The 16,249-nt window shown below is 46.1% G+C and overlaps 1 protein-coding gene and 1 long non-coding RNA gene across 2 annotated transcripts; one reads left to right on the top strand and one right to left on the bottom strand.

Annotated features, from left to right (window-relative positions):
• Nucleotides 1-1,623: 1,623 nt before the first annotated feature.
• Nucleotides 1,624-8,561, bottom strand: LOC135453101 (2-epi-5-epi-valiolone synthase-like). Its single transcript, XM_064723795.1, has 5 exons — nucleotides 8,386-8,561; nucleotides 5,416-6,049; nucleotides 3,807-4,040; nucleotides 2,898-3,150; nucleotides 1,624-1,763 (listed from the first exon to the last, which is right to left on the bottom strand). Exons 1-5 carry the CDS (start codon nucleotides 8,559-8,561, stop codon nucleotides 1,624-1,626), a joined length of 1,437 nt encoding a protein of 478 aa, XP_064579865.1.
• A 1,847-nt stretch (nucleotides 8,562-10,408) lies between these two features.
• On the top strand, nucleotides 10,409-16,111 carry LOC135453383 (uncharacterized). Its single transcript, XR_010441850.1, has 3 exons — nucleotides 10,409-10,622; nucleotides 14,232-14,391; nucleotides 16,040-16,111. It is a non-coding gene; the product is annotated as an uncharacterized LOC135453383 (long non-coding RNA).
• Nucleotides 16,112-16,249: the final 138 nt, after the last annotated feature.

The raw sequence follows: 16,249 nt of genomic DNA, 5'->3' as shown, positions 1-16,249 counted from the left end.
CAGCAAAGCTGGTGGATCCCTGAGATCCCAGTGATGCTCTCCCCACACAGTGGCTGCTGTCAGAAACCCACTGAATGAGCCTGTGTTTGGTCTAGAAAAAGGAGATAAGTTCACTGATATCCTCGCCCCAACTTATTTAAATCAGGGTTTATTTTTAAGAAGTTGTGGCTCTGAGGATGTGCTCTAAAGTTCCTTGGTAAGGTGGTACCATCTGTGTGAAAGCCTGTCCTGAAACTGGAGAGATGCACTGCTCTGGAGAAGGCTGAGCAGGGCTTTCTGTGTAAGCACCTCTTCTCCAGGACTAAGAGGAAAAGGGATTTATATGTGAGGTCTATGCCACACTTCTCCAGTCTGTGTCTCTCAAGCATGTGCAAAAGTACTCAGGCACACACTGTGGGCAGCAATGCAATCATTAGTTCAAAAGTTTTTCAATTTTAGTAGCTTTTATTACTTCAGCAAAACAGAAGCCAGCACATCAGCACAAACTGGTGTGGGACAAAAACACCAGAGGAAAAAACAAATAATGTTGTAAATAATTCAAAGGCTGTTTGTTGATTGCAATTCCTTTGATTGGACCTCCAGGGAGAAGGATGACATTACTTTTCCATTTTTCACCATCAGCATCCATTATATAATCTGCTCAGAGTCTGCCAGGATCCTGAGACATGACAGTAAAGCTGCTTGAAGATGATGAACTTGCTTGGAGTCCTCTAATTTCTCTTGATTTTCCCCAGCTGGCCTTATCTAACCAGAAGAGGCTGAGATGGGAAAGGAGCCAGGGTCTGGCAGGTAGGAGGAGCCCTGTGGCAGATGTGGGGACACCAGGGGGTTCTGCAGTATTGCCAGGAGCCCTGCTTTGTTTTTAGGCAGCAGTGCTGCAAACCATGCCCTGTTTGTCACCCCCTTGGCTTGCAGGGGTTACAAAGTGAAACCACCACAAATATTTGGGCAGGAAGAGGAGATTTGCCAGCATGTCCTCAGTATCTGAGTGTCCCAAGACAAAAGACTATGACACTGCCAGAAGACAGTCCCCATGTGCTCCACAGCAGCAAAATTTACTGGTCTGTGACTTGTGATGGTGCCTCTAATCAGAGTGTGTCATTCCCTTAGACTGGGTGCAAAGGCTGGCAGATGAGCTTCTCTGTTTTGATCTTTTCAGTGAGAGAAAACAAGAACACCACTAAGAAGCAAAGAATGACCAGTGAAGGTGGTAACCTACTTGAAATACTTTATATAGCATAGAAATTTTGCATGGTGCCATACCATGGTCTATGAACCAGCTACACCTGCTTGTGTCAGGGGTCCAAGCACAAGCAATGGTGGGACACCAGTGGCAAGGGCCATGGCAGTTACCAGCTTGGATTAACTAAATAAATGAATAATCCTGGTCACTTTCCTTGAAAGAAGACCATAGGCTATGAACTACACTACTGGCACTCTGTGGTTTCACTTGTGAACAATCACTCCTTCAGCAATAATATATTCCCTTTCAAACAAAGCAATTGAAAAAGGCAAATCACATCAGGTGCCAATATTCTGCTGTTCCACGCAGGTCAGGAGTGTATGCAGTGTCACAGGTGTTTCTGGATTTATCTTGTTCAAAATTCAGCTCTGCCCACAGCCTTACAGTGGCACACAGCTCAGGCTTGGGGCAGGACTGTCACCTTGGGCTTGCAGCTCTTCCTCCAGCCCCATCTTGCAGTCCTTGACCCACAGCTCATATGCTCTTTCCAGGGTCTCTTCACTGGTGTCATTGAATATGTCTGGAAAATAAGAGTTGTGGTCAATAGGACATCCAGAGGAGCTTTTCCTGTCTGTACACACTGATTGTGGCTGTCACTCCAGTTTGTGGGAGCCTTTTGTCTTTTGTGTAGAGACTGAGCTTCATGGAATTGGTGTGAAAAGGAAAGAGATGGCAGAGATCACAACCTGGTACCATGCATTGCTTCTGTGTTAGGGGTTGGTTAGCTTTTATTTTTAAATCTTATGAGTATTTCATCCCTGATATTGAACAGATATCATTTAATTTGCAAATATTATTTCTAGGCATGGTAAAAAATTAGATTCCTTTTTCCAAGGATATTTTAAAAATATTTTCAAGTATAGCAGAGGAATTGTTCTTCTCCTTTCCCCTTGCTGGTTTGCCTGCCAGAGCACTGCATTTCCCTTTGCAAAATGAATTGGTTAATCGTAATGCAATTAATTAGACCTCAGTCCTTAATGGAGGAGTCCTGGGGTTTGTACAGAGGAGAGATCCTGTCTCTCGATGGGTTTACAGAGATGCAAAAAAGAGCACAAGAAATGCTCAACTGCAAACCACAGAGCACATTTCCCAGGCTGTCACTGCCGGCCAAGTGTCCCCTTGGGGGCCTCCCCGGGGTTCCTCAGGCCATACCTGCCACGCCGAGGCTGGTGGGCAGAGCACCATATTTCCCTTTGCAAAATGAATTGGTTAAGTGTCCCCTTGGGGTGCCAACTGTCCCCTCAGGGACTTTCTGGGGTCCTTCAGGCCGTACCTGCCATGCCGAGGCCTATGGGCAAAGCGCGGTATTTCCCTTTGCAAAATGAATTGGTTAATCATAATGCAATTAATTAGACCTCAGTCCTTAATGGAGTTCTGGGGCTTGTACACAGGAGGGATCCTGTCTCTCAGATACAAAAGAGTGCAAGAAATGCACAACTGCAAACCACAGAGCTCATTTCCCAGGCTGTCACTGCCCGCCAAGTGCCCTCTCAGGGGGTCTCCCTGGGGTCCCATCTCAGGGCCATTACCTGCCCCAGTTGGGCCCCAGAGACTGGTGAGCATAGCACTGCATTTCCCTTTGCAAAATAATAATTGGTGACTGCCTGGGGCAGAGATGAGCATACACTCCCGTGGTGTTCCTCAGGGCCAGTACCTGCCACGCCGAGGCCTGTGGGCAGGGGCATCCGGAGCTGTCCCCCGCTGTGCTTGAGGCGCTCCCGCAGGGCTCTCTGGATGAGGGCCCAGCTGCAGCCGCTGTGCCAGACCGGCAGCTCCAGGCCCCGCATGCACTGCAGGATCTGCTCCTTGTCCTCGGCGGCCAGCAGCCCGCGCGCGTGGGCCACGTACGTCATGAAGGCCATGTCGACGTTCACGGCTTCCCCGTGCATCAGTGACGGCAGAACCCTCTGCAGAACAGCAAAGGTGGGTGGTACAATGGGTTTGGGGTGGCATATGGGAAACAAGTGGGGTGTATTGCTAAAAGTGTCCCTGAAAATCGACATTTGACTCACTGCGGTTGCTGGATGTTGACGTCTTGTGATTTATGGGTTGCTAGGATGATCCATTTTGCGCATGATTAATCACAGCAAAAATCTCCCATAGGGATCTAGGATCTCGTTCTCCTCCCATCTAAATCACTGATAGAGTGCCATGAGATGGAGGGATGGGCTCTGGATATTGGATAAGATGTAGGTGTCCCCCCTCATTCCTCAATGGCAATTCCTCCCCAGCAATACGGGCTGTGGCCTACATGCTTTTGTGCTGTTACAGCTCATGTTGGTGATTTCCAGTGGCTTCACTGCAATCTGGTTTTCTTTGAGCTTCAGTAAGTGCCCAGTAAGAAGCAACAACTGGATCAAGGTTGGAATTGGAAATGGGTGGAGTTGTGGGGGAAATGGGGCAGGAGAAGGAGTCTCTTTAGTAGATACGGTGTGTTGGGTGACCTAGCAAGTGCAAATCTGGAGTTTATCTCAACTCCTTTTCACAAGGTATTTCATGAGGCCTATTGATTTTTTTCTTTTATCTTTGAAGTGGATATTGCAATATAAAGTCTGTCACTCACCATTTCCAGCTCTGGGCTAATAAGGTGGCCAAAATCAACCAGTCTGTCCAGGTCATCCTCCCAGAGGTTGGGAGCCAGCTCTTCCAGCATGGTTTCAATGGCAATCCTGGTAGTCTGCAGTGCAGCATCCCCATGGTGAGCAAAGCTGTTGCAGGACTGGAACTTGGTGTCCAGTAGGTATTTTCCATGGTTCTTGAGCAGGTCAAACAGCCCTTTGTGTTTCATGAGGGCCATCTGGGACAAAGAAGAGATAATTAATGATAATTGTCTGATATTTGTATGTGCTGTTGGAAACTTGAGTGTTTCAGTAGATTGGACTGCAATAACATGTTTTACACTAGTTCCCCTGCTGCTGGGCAGCTCTGCCCATGCTGGGGGTTGCTACATGCTTCCATAGCCCAGCACGTGGTTTGTAATGAGCTTTGGTTATTTCTGTGCCTGGAAGGAGACTTGGGACTAGATGGTGGCCATCCCCAGGACAAGGACTGGGCGGTGGGGACCACCACCTTGGAGTTGCTCTTAGGGCAATGGAAAGAGGGGAAACACTGCAGTATAGAGAATATGAGGGCTTAGAAGTGATGTCCTTGTTAGAAGTACATATTTTTTCCCTCTCTGACTCATGCATTAGCCCCACCCCTGCAGTGGGGAATGGTGACCTGAGGGTTTCACAGTGCCTGCCAGAAACCTCCAGATATCCTGGGGATTTCTCATTGTGCAAGCACTGAAAATTGCTGTTGATGAACTCATGTCTAATACACTTTAATAGCTTGAACTCTGCTTTATCAAAAGTTTCCAAAGCTCTCCAGACATAAAGCCATTTACTGAGCACTTTCCAGGTAATTTTAGAAGTAGAATTTGCCTCGCAGGAGATTGATTGACCACACTCGACATACCCACTGAGGTAGGTGCAAATGATCTTGCAGATTATTAATCCCCAGCATAATGAGCCTCAGATTCTCTGCCAGGAGTTCATTACAGAGTGCTATGGATCAGCCTCAATGGAAAGATGAGGCTTTTCTTCCCTTGTTTTGCTGTGTCTCCTGTGAGTTTTTGCTGTTTCTGACTGTGAGTTTTGGAGTTTCCTCCACAGGGTTAGCACTGGACACTGAGTGTAAGGGATGTTCTAACAAATTTAGCAGCTGTAAAAAACTGTATATAGACTCAATGAGAGTTAAAAGTCCTCATGCACCCTTGATAGCCTACCTTGATTCCTCTAAGCTTTTTATAGAATGCCATGGATTCTGCTGGACATTTTAGTTTTCAATACTTAGAAGGAGCAAGAAAGATGAGGACAGACTTCCTAGTAGGTCTTGTTGTGCTAAAACAGGGAGAGTGGTTTAAACTGAAAGAAGATAGATTCAGGCTAGTTGTGAGGAAGAAGTTTTTTACAATGGGGATAGTGAAACCCTGGAATGAGTTTTCCAGGGACTGGTAGATGCCTCATTCCTGGAAACACTCAAGAACATGTTGGATGGGGCTTTGAGCAACCTGACTGAGTGAAAGGTATCATCGCAAGGGGGTCAGATTTGGTGACCTCCAAAGGTCCCTTCCAACCCAAACCATTGTATGACTTTTCAATTTTGAAAACTGCAGCTGCAAAAGTTCATACCTTTAAAATTTCCCCGAGGCCGTTGGAGATGTGTCGCCGAGGGATGCTCTGGAGGAAGGACCTGTCCAGGAAACTCGCCACGGGTGGGGTGTAGCCCCCGAGCTTGTTCTTACACTGCAGAAAGTTCACCCCGTTCTTGGCCCCCACGCTGGCATCCACGTAGGAGAGGAGGGTGGTGGGGACCCGAATGTAGGGGGTGCGTCTCCTGTAGAGCGACGCGGCGAGCCCCACGATGTCCAGGCACACGCCCCCGCCGATGGCGATGATGGGCTCCGTGCGCCGGTCCAGGCTGAAGCTCTGCACCTCGTGCAAGATGTTCAACACCAAGTCCATGGATTTTGTTTCCTCGGTGGTGGGCAGGGCGAGGATTTTGTGCTGGACGTTGTTCTGTTCGAAGTATTCTCTGACTTTGGAGCCGTAAAGTTTGTCGACGACTTCGTCAATGACGATGAAGCGCCGCAGTTTCCTCTTGCTGGCTGTGGCCAGCTCTGTTTGCTGGGGGTCAGTGATGTGGCCCCAGAGCAGAGTGGTGTTAGAGGGCTCCAGGATGTTGTATGTTTCTACCACTTTGTAGCAAAAATAGATGGGAGCTTCAACAATCCAGGAAATCCCACCTTCGGAGATGCACTCACCTCTGGCAAGGATCAGAAAACATTGAAATCAGTATATATTCCTAGCTTGATCTTTGCATGTCTGAGCTAAATTAAGGATATTAAAATATCCTTAAATATTAAATATTTAAGGATATTATCTGGGAGATAAAGAATGTTGAGTGTCCTGCCCATGCACTGCAGAAACATGGGGCTGTGAGGGTGGGACACCCCCATGGGTGTCAGGGCTCACCAATTTTATTCATGGAGAAGCTCTCTTGAGGTCTAAGTGAAGAGTTAAATGTTTGAATTCATACATAACATTAAAAAGATACAGTCCAGAAGGGCTGGGGCATGTTTTTCATGCTAGAAGTTGAAAACCTATAAAGAATGAGCCAGCCCAATCATTTCAGCTTTCAGAAAGAAAGTGGGGAAGAGAAGAGGTTGCCAAAATTTTCCACATTCATTGAAGAAGCATTCTCTGATTGTGTATCTAGATGGTAGGAGTTAATTTATTCCTGTCTATCTATACACAGCCACACATCACATCTCCATTCAACTAAGGCATTGTAGAAACACTGGTTCTCCATTCATTGTAGAACCGGTGTTTCTACAATGCCTTAGTTGAACTCGCAGATCTCTACCTCAAAATAGGTGCGATAGAAATAGGAAGTGCTCCTGGAGAAGCAAAGAAAATGATCTGGGTGTTGGGAAATAATTCCACACTGGAGTTTTCAAGGGTAAATAAAAGCCAAAATTAGTTATCTATCTAAACTAATGAAAAACACAGCCCTACAACCCCTTCCTTCTGTGGGATGGGCAAACCAGGGAAAAAACAAGTTGGGAATCAAAAAAGAAAAAAAAAAGGCAGATGTATTTTATGTAAGGCTGTTTTTTGAGCTGCATTTTGGTAAAAAATGAGTTTCTGTGATATTCATTGGATAATCAGATTTCCCTACATGCCCAATTTCTTTTCACATGCCTGAACATTCACTTAGAGGTCAAAATAGATGCTTCTCTGTTTTCTTTACCAAATTGTCTCTAAGTTTTAAACTCTTAAAGTCTCTAAGCCCTTAAACTCCAAAGCTGTTAAAAACAGTGAGGATTTACACCTTCCAGAAATTTTTTTCTGGGCTTTTCAAATATGGTATCAGAAAAAGCATTGTGTATATTTCAATACACCATCTTATAGCTGTACTTAACTCCATGTGCATTCATCTCTGGCGTGTGACTCTTCTAAGAGACAGGATAGTTTGGAATATTATTTGGTGGAATCAGCTTTGGGTGCTGGATGGCACCCATGGCAACCCCTCTGCTCTATGAAAATCAGGGAATTTGGGACTGAACATGCCCTTGTAGGAGTATATGTCAGCTGAGGATTTTTCTGCGTGTTCTTGGGCCTTAGGTTCATCCTTCTGTTGACTGAGGTCCAGCAGGCTGGTTTTGGGTCTGCTAAAGCCCTGCTCTAGCTGCTGCAGCTCTGCCTGGGTGATGCTCGTGTGCGGTCACTGCTGGTGCTGGTGAAGGTCCCTTTGACCTGACTGAGAAGAGGGTTAGACTTATGACATTAAAATCTGAGTGTGACAAAGGCTGGAAAACTTCTGACATGCAACAGAGAACTGTATTAAAAAAGATCTGCATCATGAATGGAGCTCCATGTGCTTGTGAGAAGGAGTATGCTGTAATTAAAAGATAATTAACTGAGGAGACATACTATCAGCAGAGAGCTGTGTGTATCCCTGGGGGAAAGTTTTGTCTTTGCTCTATCTGAAGCAGCATTAGGTGACTTCTGCAGTTTGAGGGATGTGTTAAGGGTTTTGCTCCTGTCAGTGACAGTTTATTTTTCCCACCTACCCATTTCATTTGTCTGCAACCACCTCTATAAACCCATCTGCCTCCCATGCCTCGGCGTGAGATTTTGCGCACACACAGATTGAATTTTCACAGAAATGGAGAAAATGAGCCCAAGTGCAGCACACAGATGTCCCTGTGTAAGCTGTTCAGAAGTTTAAAGAAAATTCCTGTCTACATAAATGGAGGCTGTTGATAAAATTCCCTCTGTAACTCCGAGCTATGTCAAGGAGCACTGCATCCGCCCGCGCTGCCATACTGCCCATGTTCCCAAGACATGTTCCCAGGTTTGTACGCATAGGTCAGGTTGGATGGGGCTTGGAGCACCCTGGTTTAGTGGAAGGTGTCCCTGCCCATCTCAGGGGTTTGGATTAGATGACCTTCAAATATCCCTTCCAGCCTGAACTATTCTGTAATTCTGTCATTGCGGGTTGAAGCCACCATGGCACCCAAGACGGTTTTTCCATCCCACCAAGAAGACTGCCCGTTCTGGCTGGCCAGAAAAACACAGACTCCTTCCTATACTCACATTGTTGCCTCAGAGAGAGTGACCTCGTCCTCATCGTTGTTGGAGAGGGTTTCTCCTTTCTTGATGCGGCTCCATGTGCTCTTGACTCTTACCAGCTGGAAATCTGTCTGCTGGGGCTTCTGGGGCATGGTGGCTCCTGGGACTGCTGCAGCACACACCTCCTCTGTCACCAGCATGCTTCCAGAAGGTGAAATCTCCCTACCCAGAGATCTCCCATCACTGGGTGCCTTTGAGGTGCTTTTTAAAGGCTCCAGGTTGACCAGGCATCAGGAGGGGAGGTCTCGTCTCCATGTGAGAGACTAATTACAAAACTGAGATTACCTAATCTGGGATGCATGTGAGGGGTGGCAGGGATGTTTGAAGACACGTGCGACTACCAGGATGGGGTTGTGTAATCAGCTGGTTTTATAATGCTTAAGATGTACAATAGAAGTGCATATATTAACTTCCAACATGATGCCCTACAGCAAATTTAAAGTTATGAAAGGCAGTTTGTGTGATTCTTCACATCATTCAGGAACCTCCTTTGCTGAGCAGAGCCTCTGATCTGGCTGCAGCTCTGTACTGCTCTTATGGGATGAGACAGGAGCAGAAGCGTGGGGATCAATACCAGCTGGTTAAACCTCTTTTGAGTTCACATTACTGGGATTTTCTTGAATTGAGGAACAAAACTATATATATAATAGATATTTTTGCTTTTATGGTGGGTTTAAAAAAATTATCAGAGAGCATTTATCTCCTGAAGGGCTGTTTGGAGCATCAGCCGGGTTTTGATCCCCACGTGACTGGGGGATGCACAATTCACTTTTCCATGTGATCTTCCAGCTGGGGCCTTTGGAGGGCCCCAGGCTCAGGTTGCCACACAAAGTATTCCCTTGGCATACAGCTCTGTGCGCTGAGCACAGGAAGATCTTCCTTTGATTTCACCAGCAGTGCCTGAAGGCACAAACCTGTCTTTGCCACCTTCTCAGCCGTGTTTCTGAAAGCTGTCCTTGTTCAGAAACAAAGATCAAGAAAACCAAAATCAGATGTAAAAGCAGAGGCAGGAAAAAATGAGTCTTAAAGAACCCATTGGACAACACTGTGTCATTGTTTTGAAGGCTTAATTGCAGCCAAACTCACTTTGGAACCTTCATCTATCTCAAAATTAATATTGGGAAAAAGTTGCCAGAAAAACCTCCAAAGCCATGTAGCCCTGCTCCAAGAAGTGCCTAACTCCTGACTCCAGTCCTCACTGCTGGCTTCATCTCCAGATGGCAAAGTGCTTTTTAAAGAGGACAGGCTGTTAACCCCATTTTGTAGAAGAAGAAAATAGAGTCTCAGAAGTGAAATAACTTTCCCAAAGTCACCTTAAAGCTAGTGCCCTTCAGATGGCACACTAAAGCTTGTAGCCTGTTTACCAAATACTTGTCCGAAATTTTAACTCCCAATCTAAATACAATTCTTATTGCTTTCAGCAGGAACTGCAATTCTAATGCAGTTTGTTGTTTACTAAATCATAAAATAGAACAATCTTAGGTATGCCAGGAGGTCTGTCTTTTTCATCTTGTTTATTTGTTTTAACTAATAACAATACAGTCAGCATTGAGTCTTCTTTTATTTGCTTTCATTTTACTCTTTCATCATGTGCATTTACTTATTTTCTATTTACACTTCCCTATTCTATTCTGGGGACACTGAAATATCTTCTGTTACATTTGAGAAGTTGACAAATTTACATTGGTTACTCCAATGTGTCCCTGTACAGGGCAGTGGTGACCTTGTGGCTAAGGACCCCTTGTAGATAATCTGAGGTTCAGTCTTGGGATGTTTTTGGCCCCATACCTGGTGGTTTAGCTGGGGCATGTCTGTGATATGTAACTAGAAGGTTATGAAACTGCCAATTACTTTCTTGAGAGCCAGCAGCTTCCCAAGGTCAAGATGTGAACTTACTCTTACGTAAAGCAAAGGCACTCACAGTCGGCTCTTTTGTTGTGCCTTTCTCATGTCAGAGGCTGTTGGATCTCACCTGCTGCCTGTGTGCTCTGGGTGGGACAGGAAGGTGCAGCCCCAGCCTGGAGCCATCCTCCCCACACAGCCTCTCCCCAGGGCTGGGGCTCTGCCCTGGTGATTGAGGGAGGAGACTTTGTCCCCTCCCCGGGCACCCAAGCACCGACCTCCTGCTCTGCAGAGGCAGCAAACCCACCACAGCACCCTCTGAGGCCAGGGGACAAGAAGGAACATGCACAGCCCTTCAGGTAAACTCCCTGTGTGGGGTGGGGAGCTCCAGGAGAGCGGTGTGACAGGAGGGGACACCGTGTGATGCCCTAGTCCTGGGTCCCCACCTTCCCCATGGAGAGGGTGCCTGCAGGCTCTGTGGCTTGACAGCAAGGAGCAGAGGGTGGGTTTGTCAGGGAGAGGAGAGAGGCTCAGAACAGGAGATGGGCTTGCAGAAACCTGGAGTGGAGGGAGTGGGACAATCCCAGGAGAAAGGAATAGTGGGGTGGTGGACGCTTGCAATGTCAAGAGAGCTTTGGCTGGGACTAATTTCTGATGGATTGTCATGCTTTCTTCAGAAATAATTTCTCTCCCTAATGGAGCACTGGGGAGATTCAGCTTTTCAACTTATTTTCCAGCAGTAGAGCCTGTAGAAAATGCATCAGCTAGTGTGTATTTTCCTTGCTTTCCCCTGAAGTTCTGATCCCTGGTTCCTGCCATGAGCAGCAGCATCCTCACTCTGGCTGCTTCCTCATGCACCCACTCCATCCCTAAGCTCCTACCTGTCCCCAGGCCATCGCTGCTGGCTTTCTGCAGGCTCTGGCACTGTGGATGCTGAGGCTAAGGCTGAGCAGGCTGAGCTCTGCTGGGACATGCCCTCTGCAATGTCTGATGGCCACTCTGGTTTTGGCCACGCTGCCCACCCACCCCTGTCCCCACATGGGCCATGACAAGCCCTGTGCTGGGACACGTGTTTACACACTAAGGCAAAGAGGTGAGGACTGGGATAAGCTGTTGTCAGTGCCTGAGGTGCTTTGGTGAATATGATGGCTGGAGCTGTTCAGGATGGTTTTAGCAGAGTGGATTTCCAGGTGCTTAGCACCAAGCAGCTCCTGCCAAAGTGCTTGGCACAGGAGCACCAAACAGTCTGGCAGCAAAGTGTGCAGGTGGATCAGGTTCAGTGCTCTGCCCTGGCTGGGAAGGGGAGCTTTTTTGGAAGGCATTTCTGGGGCTGCAGAACAGATCTAGAGCCTGGAAGGTAAAATAAAGATAATCCTAAAATGGGAACCAAAGGTTTGGTCTTTTTGGTCTCATGTCTTTGCTTTGTTTTTGCCAAATCCAGATGGTCTTTTATCCCTGTGCCTCCTTCAGGTGCTCCCCTGCAAACAGTAAAGTGTTCTCCTATTTTCCTCACCTAAAAAGTGCCATCTGAGCACAAACTGCAGAGTTTAATTGAGATTCTGGAGCAGCAGGTTCCTCCATGGCATTGCACTGCCTGTCTGTTCAGGGGACATTGATGCCCCACACGTACAATCTTGCAATCCTAACTCCTGATTTTGGTGTGAATTAAAAGTTCCTGATTTCAGACAGAGTAGAAGCTTCAACTTATTGTTCAGCTTAGCGTAAAGCAGGGTGGCTGTGCTCTCACTACCTGCCCAGGAAGATGCTGGGAACCATTCTGCTGGCAAGAATGGTGCATTTTAAGAATTGCCACCTTATCTTCCTTTATGAAGTTGCTGGAGACCTAAAGAAGCCCTTTCCTGCTCTTTCATGGAGGGTTATTTTCAGCATTTTCTTCTTCTGAGTGAGCTGTTTTTCTTTTCTTCCACTGTTGATAATGTACAACTAGATGGGAAATGGAAAGAGATATCTGTGCATATATAGATCCATAGACACACAATCAGGAAATCTAATTTAGTGCTTAATATACTCCAGCAGTTTTTCTGGGGTTGTGTAAAACTATGCACTGAAATGAAGCACTTTTTCCTGGAATAACCTTAAAAAAAAGTAGTTACATAAAGTTTAGCTCACCTTAGTGCTCAGAGCCTTGGGCCGGGCAGCCAGCCCTGAGCTCTGCTCTGACTTGTCTGCTGCTTGCATAAATGAGGGCAATTCTGACCTCTGCTGTTGGTCCAGAGCATCACCAAGCTGCAAAAAATGCAGCACTCCCTGCAAAGGTTGTGTAAGCTTGGATGGGGGATTGCTCCTGGCATGCCCGGCCTGTGCCCTCTCCCTGCAGCATCTCCTGGCTCTCACGTTTGGTGTTATAACACAGCTTACAAAACAGCCAAGGGTAAGTCTTGTTTCCTCCCCTTTGTGTGACAGGCAATCCCTGTCTGTTACTTATCCAGAAGCAGAACATGAAGATTACTAAAAGCTGACATGGATTATAAACATGTTTTTACCCCTAAATTAGCAGAAAGCCTCCGAGTGCTTGGCAGGAAGGATGAGAAGATCCCAACCTCCAGCACTCTCCAGCCTGAGCAATGGGAGCCCAGGGATGCTCCCTCACGTAATGGTGAAAATGCTGCAGGGAGAGTCTGTGTCCTTTTCACTGGAAATGTAGCTGGGCTGAGGTCAGCAAACCAGCATAGTTTGGGAAAGGGGTGCAATTAGTTATAAAACTGCTGGAAGAGATAAAATCTTCCCCTGATGGTTAGAGATTGGGATGAAATATAAATCATGGCATTGTATCACAAAATCACTGAATGGGCTGGTTTGACAAGATGTTAAAGCCCACATTTCATTCCCCTGCCATGGGCAGGGACACCTTTCACTATCCCAGGCTGCTCCAAGCCCTGTCCAGCCTGGCCTTGGACACTTCCAGGGATCCAGGGGCAGCCACAGCTTCTCGGGACCCCCAGGATCTCATCACCCTCTCAGAGTAGAATTTCTTCCTAATAACTAATCTAAACCTGCCCTCTTTCTGTCTGAAGCCATTCCCCCTTGTCCTGTCACTACACGCCTTGTAAATGGTCTCTCTTCATCCTTTTTGTAGGCTCCCTTCAGGTACTGGAAAGCCACAGAAGTAAAAGAGATGTCTTTTTTCACTTACTACATGTAGTTCTCTGCAGCTTTTCTATCACAGGCAATAACGCCCTGCCAGGGGCAATCTGCTCCACCCCAGCCTTGGCCTGTGTCTCACAGGTGCTTTCATAACCCAGCACGTGCTCTCACACTTGCGGAGTGGGGGAGTTTCTCTGAACCTTGCCTCACCCTCTGGGGCCACAGCTTGCTGTGATCCGTGGTGGATTGCTGCCATAAAGGTTTTCTGGCATCTCAGGGCAGGTTCAGTGCTATTGGCAGCATTGCTTTGGCTCCCAGAGCAGGTGATCTGGATCTTGCAGATGTTTCCACAGCCTTTGAAATGCTGACACGTTGTGTGGTGCACAGCAGCCTCCCTGGCACAGACACAGCTTGGGGACACTTGCGCATCCCATGGACACAGAGATCCTCCTTTTTACAAAGCTTCACCCACTTTCTGCATCTCCTGCCTGGTTTGGCAAGAGCAGTTTTGGAAGCATTCTATTTCCTCCAAGGGAAATTGGACCTGGAGGAGCAGGGTTTATGTGCAGTTGTTTGGTGTTTGATGTTTGTCTTGGAGCTTTAAAAGCAAAATTAATGTGTTTAAAATATTCTTATTCTTGATCAGCTCTGAGGGGAAAAAGGGAGAATGCACGCAGCAAAAATCTATTAGAAGTATAGGATGTTTTCAGTTTGAAAAGGTTTTCATTATTGTTTTCATAGCCCTCCAAAACCCTATATTTTGTATTAAAAAAAAAGCACACCTGTATTTATGTACTTAAGCTCCACTTCCACTGATTGAGCAGTTACAAAATCATTATTCTTCCTTTTAATTTCCATTTCAGAAACTCCGGCTGGGCACATTGCTGAGAACCTTCTCAAAGCCAAAGAAATAGCCCTCAGTGACTCTCATGTACCTGAACAGCTCAGGAATTACTTACAAAAAGCTCTTGATGTTGCTCTTGGACTAGACCCTTACCTGGATGCAATGGCAGCTTCCAAGAGGTACAGATTCTCCTTGGTAACCTGGTGCTTTTGTCTGTGGTGGGATGAATATCTTTTTAGATTTTCTGTCCAGAACATGCCAGAAATGTGTGGGACAGCAGCAGGAAGTGGAATGAGACTTAAGTGCACTCAAACATGTAGCAAAGTGTGCATGAATGGGTATGTGTGAGCCCACAGCCTGCAGGAAACCTGCACCTCCTTAGGTGAGAACTAAAAGCTTTAAGTGTAAATTTTTGGAGGTATTCTCCCAACTGACTGTTGACTGTGGCAGTGTCTGAGCTGCAGCATTTCCTGGGGAACACCAACCTCCAGACTGTGCTTGCTGGATGCTCGAAGAGAGAGCCCTTGGATTCAGCTGGGATAAATTAGGAGTGAAGAAATCCTGCACCTCTGGATCCACCCTCTAATAACAGCCTTTATATGTGGCTTTTATCTGCAAGCACTCAACAAACATTAATTAATCTGCTAACTAAATTACTCTGGTAACTAAACTAATTAATTAAACTAATTTAAGGTATCATTAATTCAGAAGTCCAACTGATACCCTCATTATTCTTTTTTGAGCTACAGTATATTACCCAGCCATGTGGGGTCTGCTAAACAATTCCCATTTATCAGTGTACATTTTGATATGTGGAAAAAGCCAGTTCTGTCTAAAATTGACAATGTGTAAACTGTTCCGGGCTATGGATTATGGGAACGCTGAGCGTTCTCTCTGTTGCTGAAATAATAGCTGATAGTTGTTTGACTTACACTTGCTGTAGGATAATAGCTATACATTATCTTATTAAAGTTGTTAAAGCATTTGTGAGGGGCAGAAAAAAGGTTATATGAAATGTTCTACTCTTTAAGTCTTGGATTATCTGACTGTGGCTGACACGGGTTATGAATTCTTTCTCATTTTACTGAGGAGTGGAGGGGGGGAGCTGGAGGAATAAACCCACTGAAACAGCTCTAAATTCTGGCCCAAAGAATGATCATCATCCATTTCTGGTGGTTACTTTCTTCACATGGGGTAATCTAACCTGTCTGGAGGCTATGGACTTCTTCCAGTCCTCTATTGCCTTCCCCATGTAATAGGTAACATCTCACTTCATCCAGAGACATTGTCACAGGCCTGACTTCTGTGAAATAGCATCTGCAGGCACCCTGCTTTTCTGAGCACTTTGTGAGGAAAAACATTTTTTTTCCTGCCTTGTAAGAAAAATTTAGATTTTATATATTTCCCTCTATTCTGCAAAGAAACCTTATTTTTGGCTGGAATAAAACTAATAATTGCAGAACTGAACAAAACCTGGCCAGGATAACTGAATTAATTCACTCCAAAGCAGCAGATAGATAGAGATCTGTTGGGGACCATCTGAAAATGGGAAAGGTTTCAGGCTGAACAGTGGGGAATTCTTTGTTCCCTTCTTCCCAAGCCCCTATGGCTGCGGTGGCTGCCAGCACTGAGATGTGCTTATTGCCAAACTAGGTTGTCTTAGAACTGGAATTTAGGATACTTGTGATGCTTCTGGGCTAATTTTTTATGGTCATGCTCACATGGAGCTTTTCTAGGAGTTCCCTCTTTGTTGTTGCTCTTTGTGCTGGATGCTCAGATTTTGGTTGTTATCATAATACTGAAATGTCTTTTTTTTTTTTTTTCCAGAAAAACTTCACCTGAGCACATCCCAGGGGATGCTGAAGGAGTTGAAAGCAGTGTCAGGCTGCAGGAAACACGTGCCTCTGGCTCTTTGAATGGCAAGTTGTTCAGCCAAGAGGGTAAAATGCACCAGATTGGTGTAAAGCTGTCACTGGAGTTGAAGCAAAGCTATCATCCTCTACTTTGTCTTGAGTAAGGGGAGGATGAATGCCATGG

This window comes from Zonotrichia leucophrys, chromosome 12 (genome assembly GCF_028769735.1).
Source record: "Zonotrichia leucophrys gambelii isolate GWCS_2022_RI chromosome 12, RI_Zleu_2.0, whole genome shotgun sequence".
NCBI classification, from domain to species: Eukaryota; Metazoa; Chordata; class Aves; order Passeriformes; family Passerellidae; genus Zonotrichia; species Zonotrichia leucophrys.
Note: the sequence above shows the minus strand (reverse complement) of the source record. Positions and strands in the feature narration are given on the sequence as shown.

Coding starts and splice junctions, on each gene's coding strand:
- LOC135453101 (XM_064723795.1), bottom strand. CDS start 8,561: ATGCTGGTGACAGAGGAGGTGTGTGCTGCAGCAGTCCCAGGAGCCACC. Junction 4,041..5,415: donor GCCTCGGGGAAATTTTAAAG/GTATGAACTTTT, acceptor TCTTTGTCCCAG/ATGGCCCTCATGAAACACAA. Junction 1,764..2,897: donor CACAGGCCTCGGCGTGGCAG/GTACTGGCCCTG, acceptor CTTATTTTCCAG/ACATATTCAATGACACCAGT.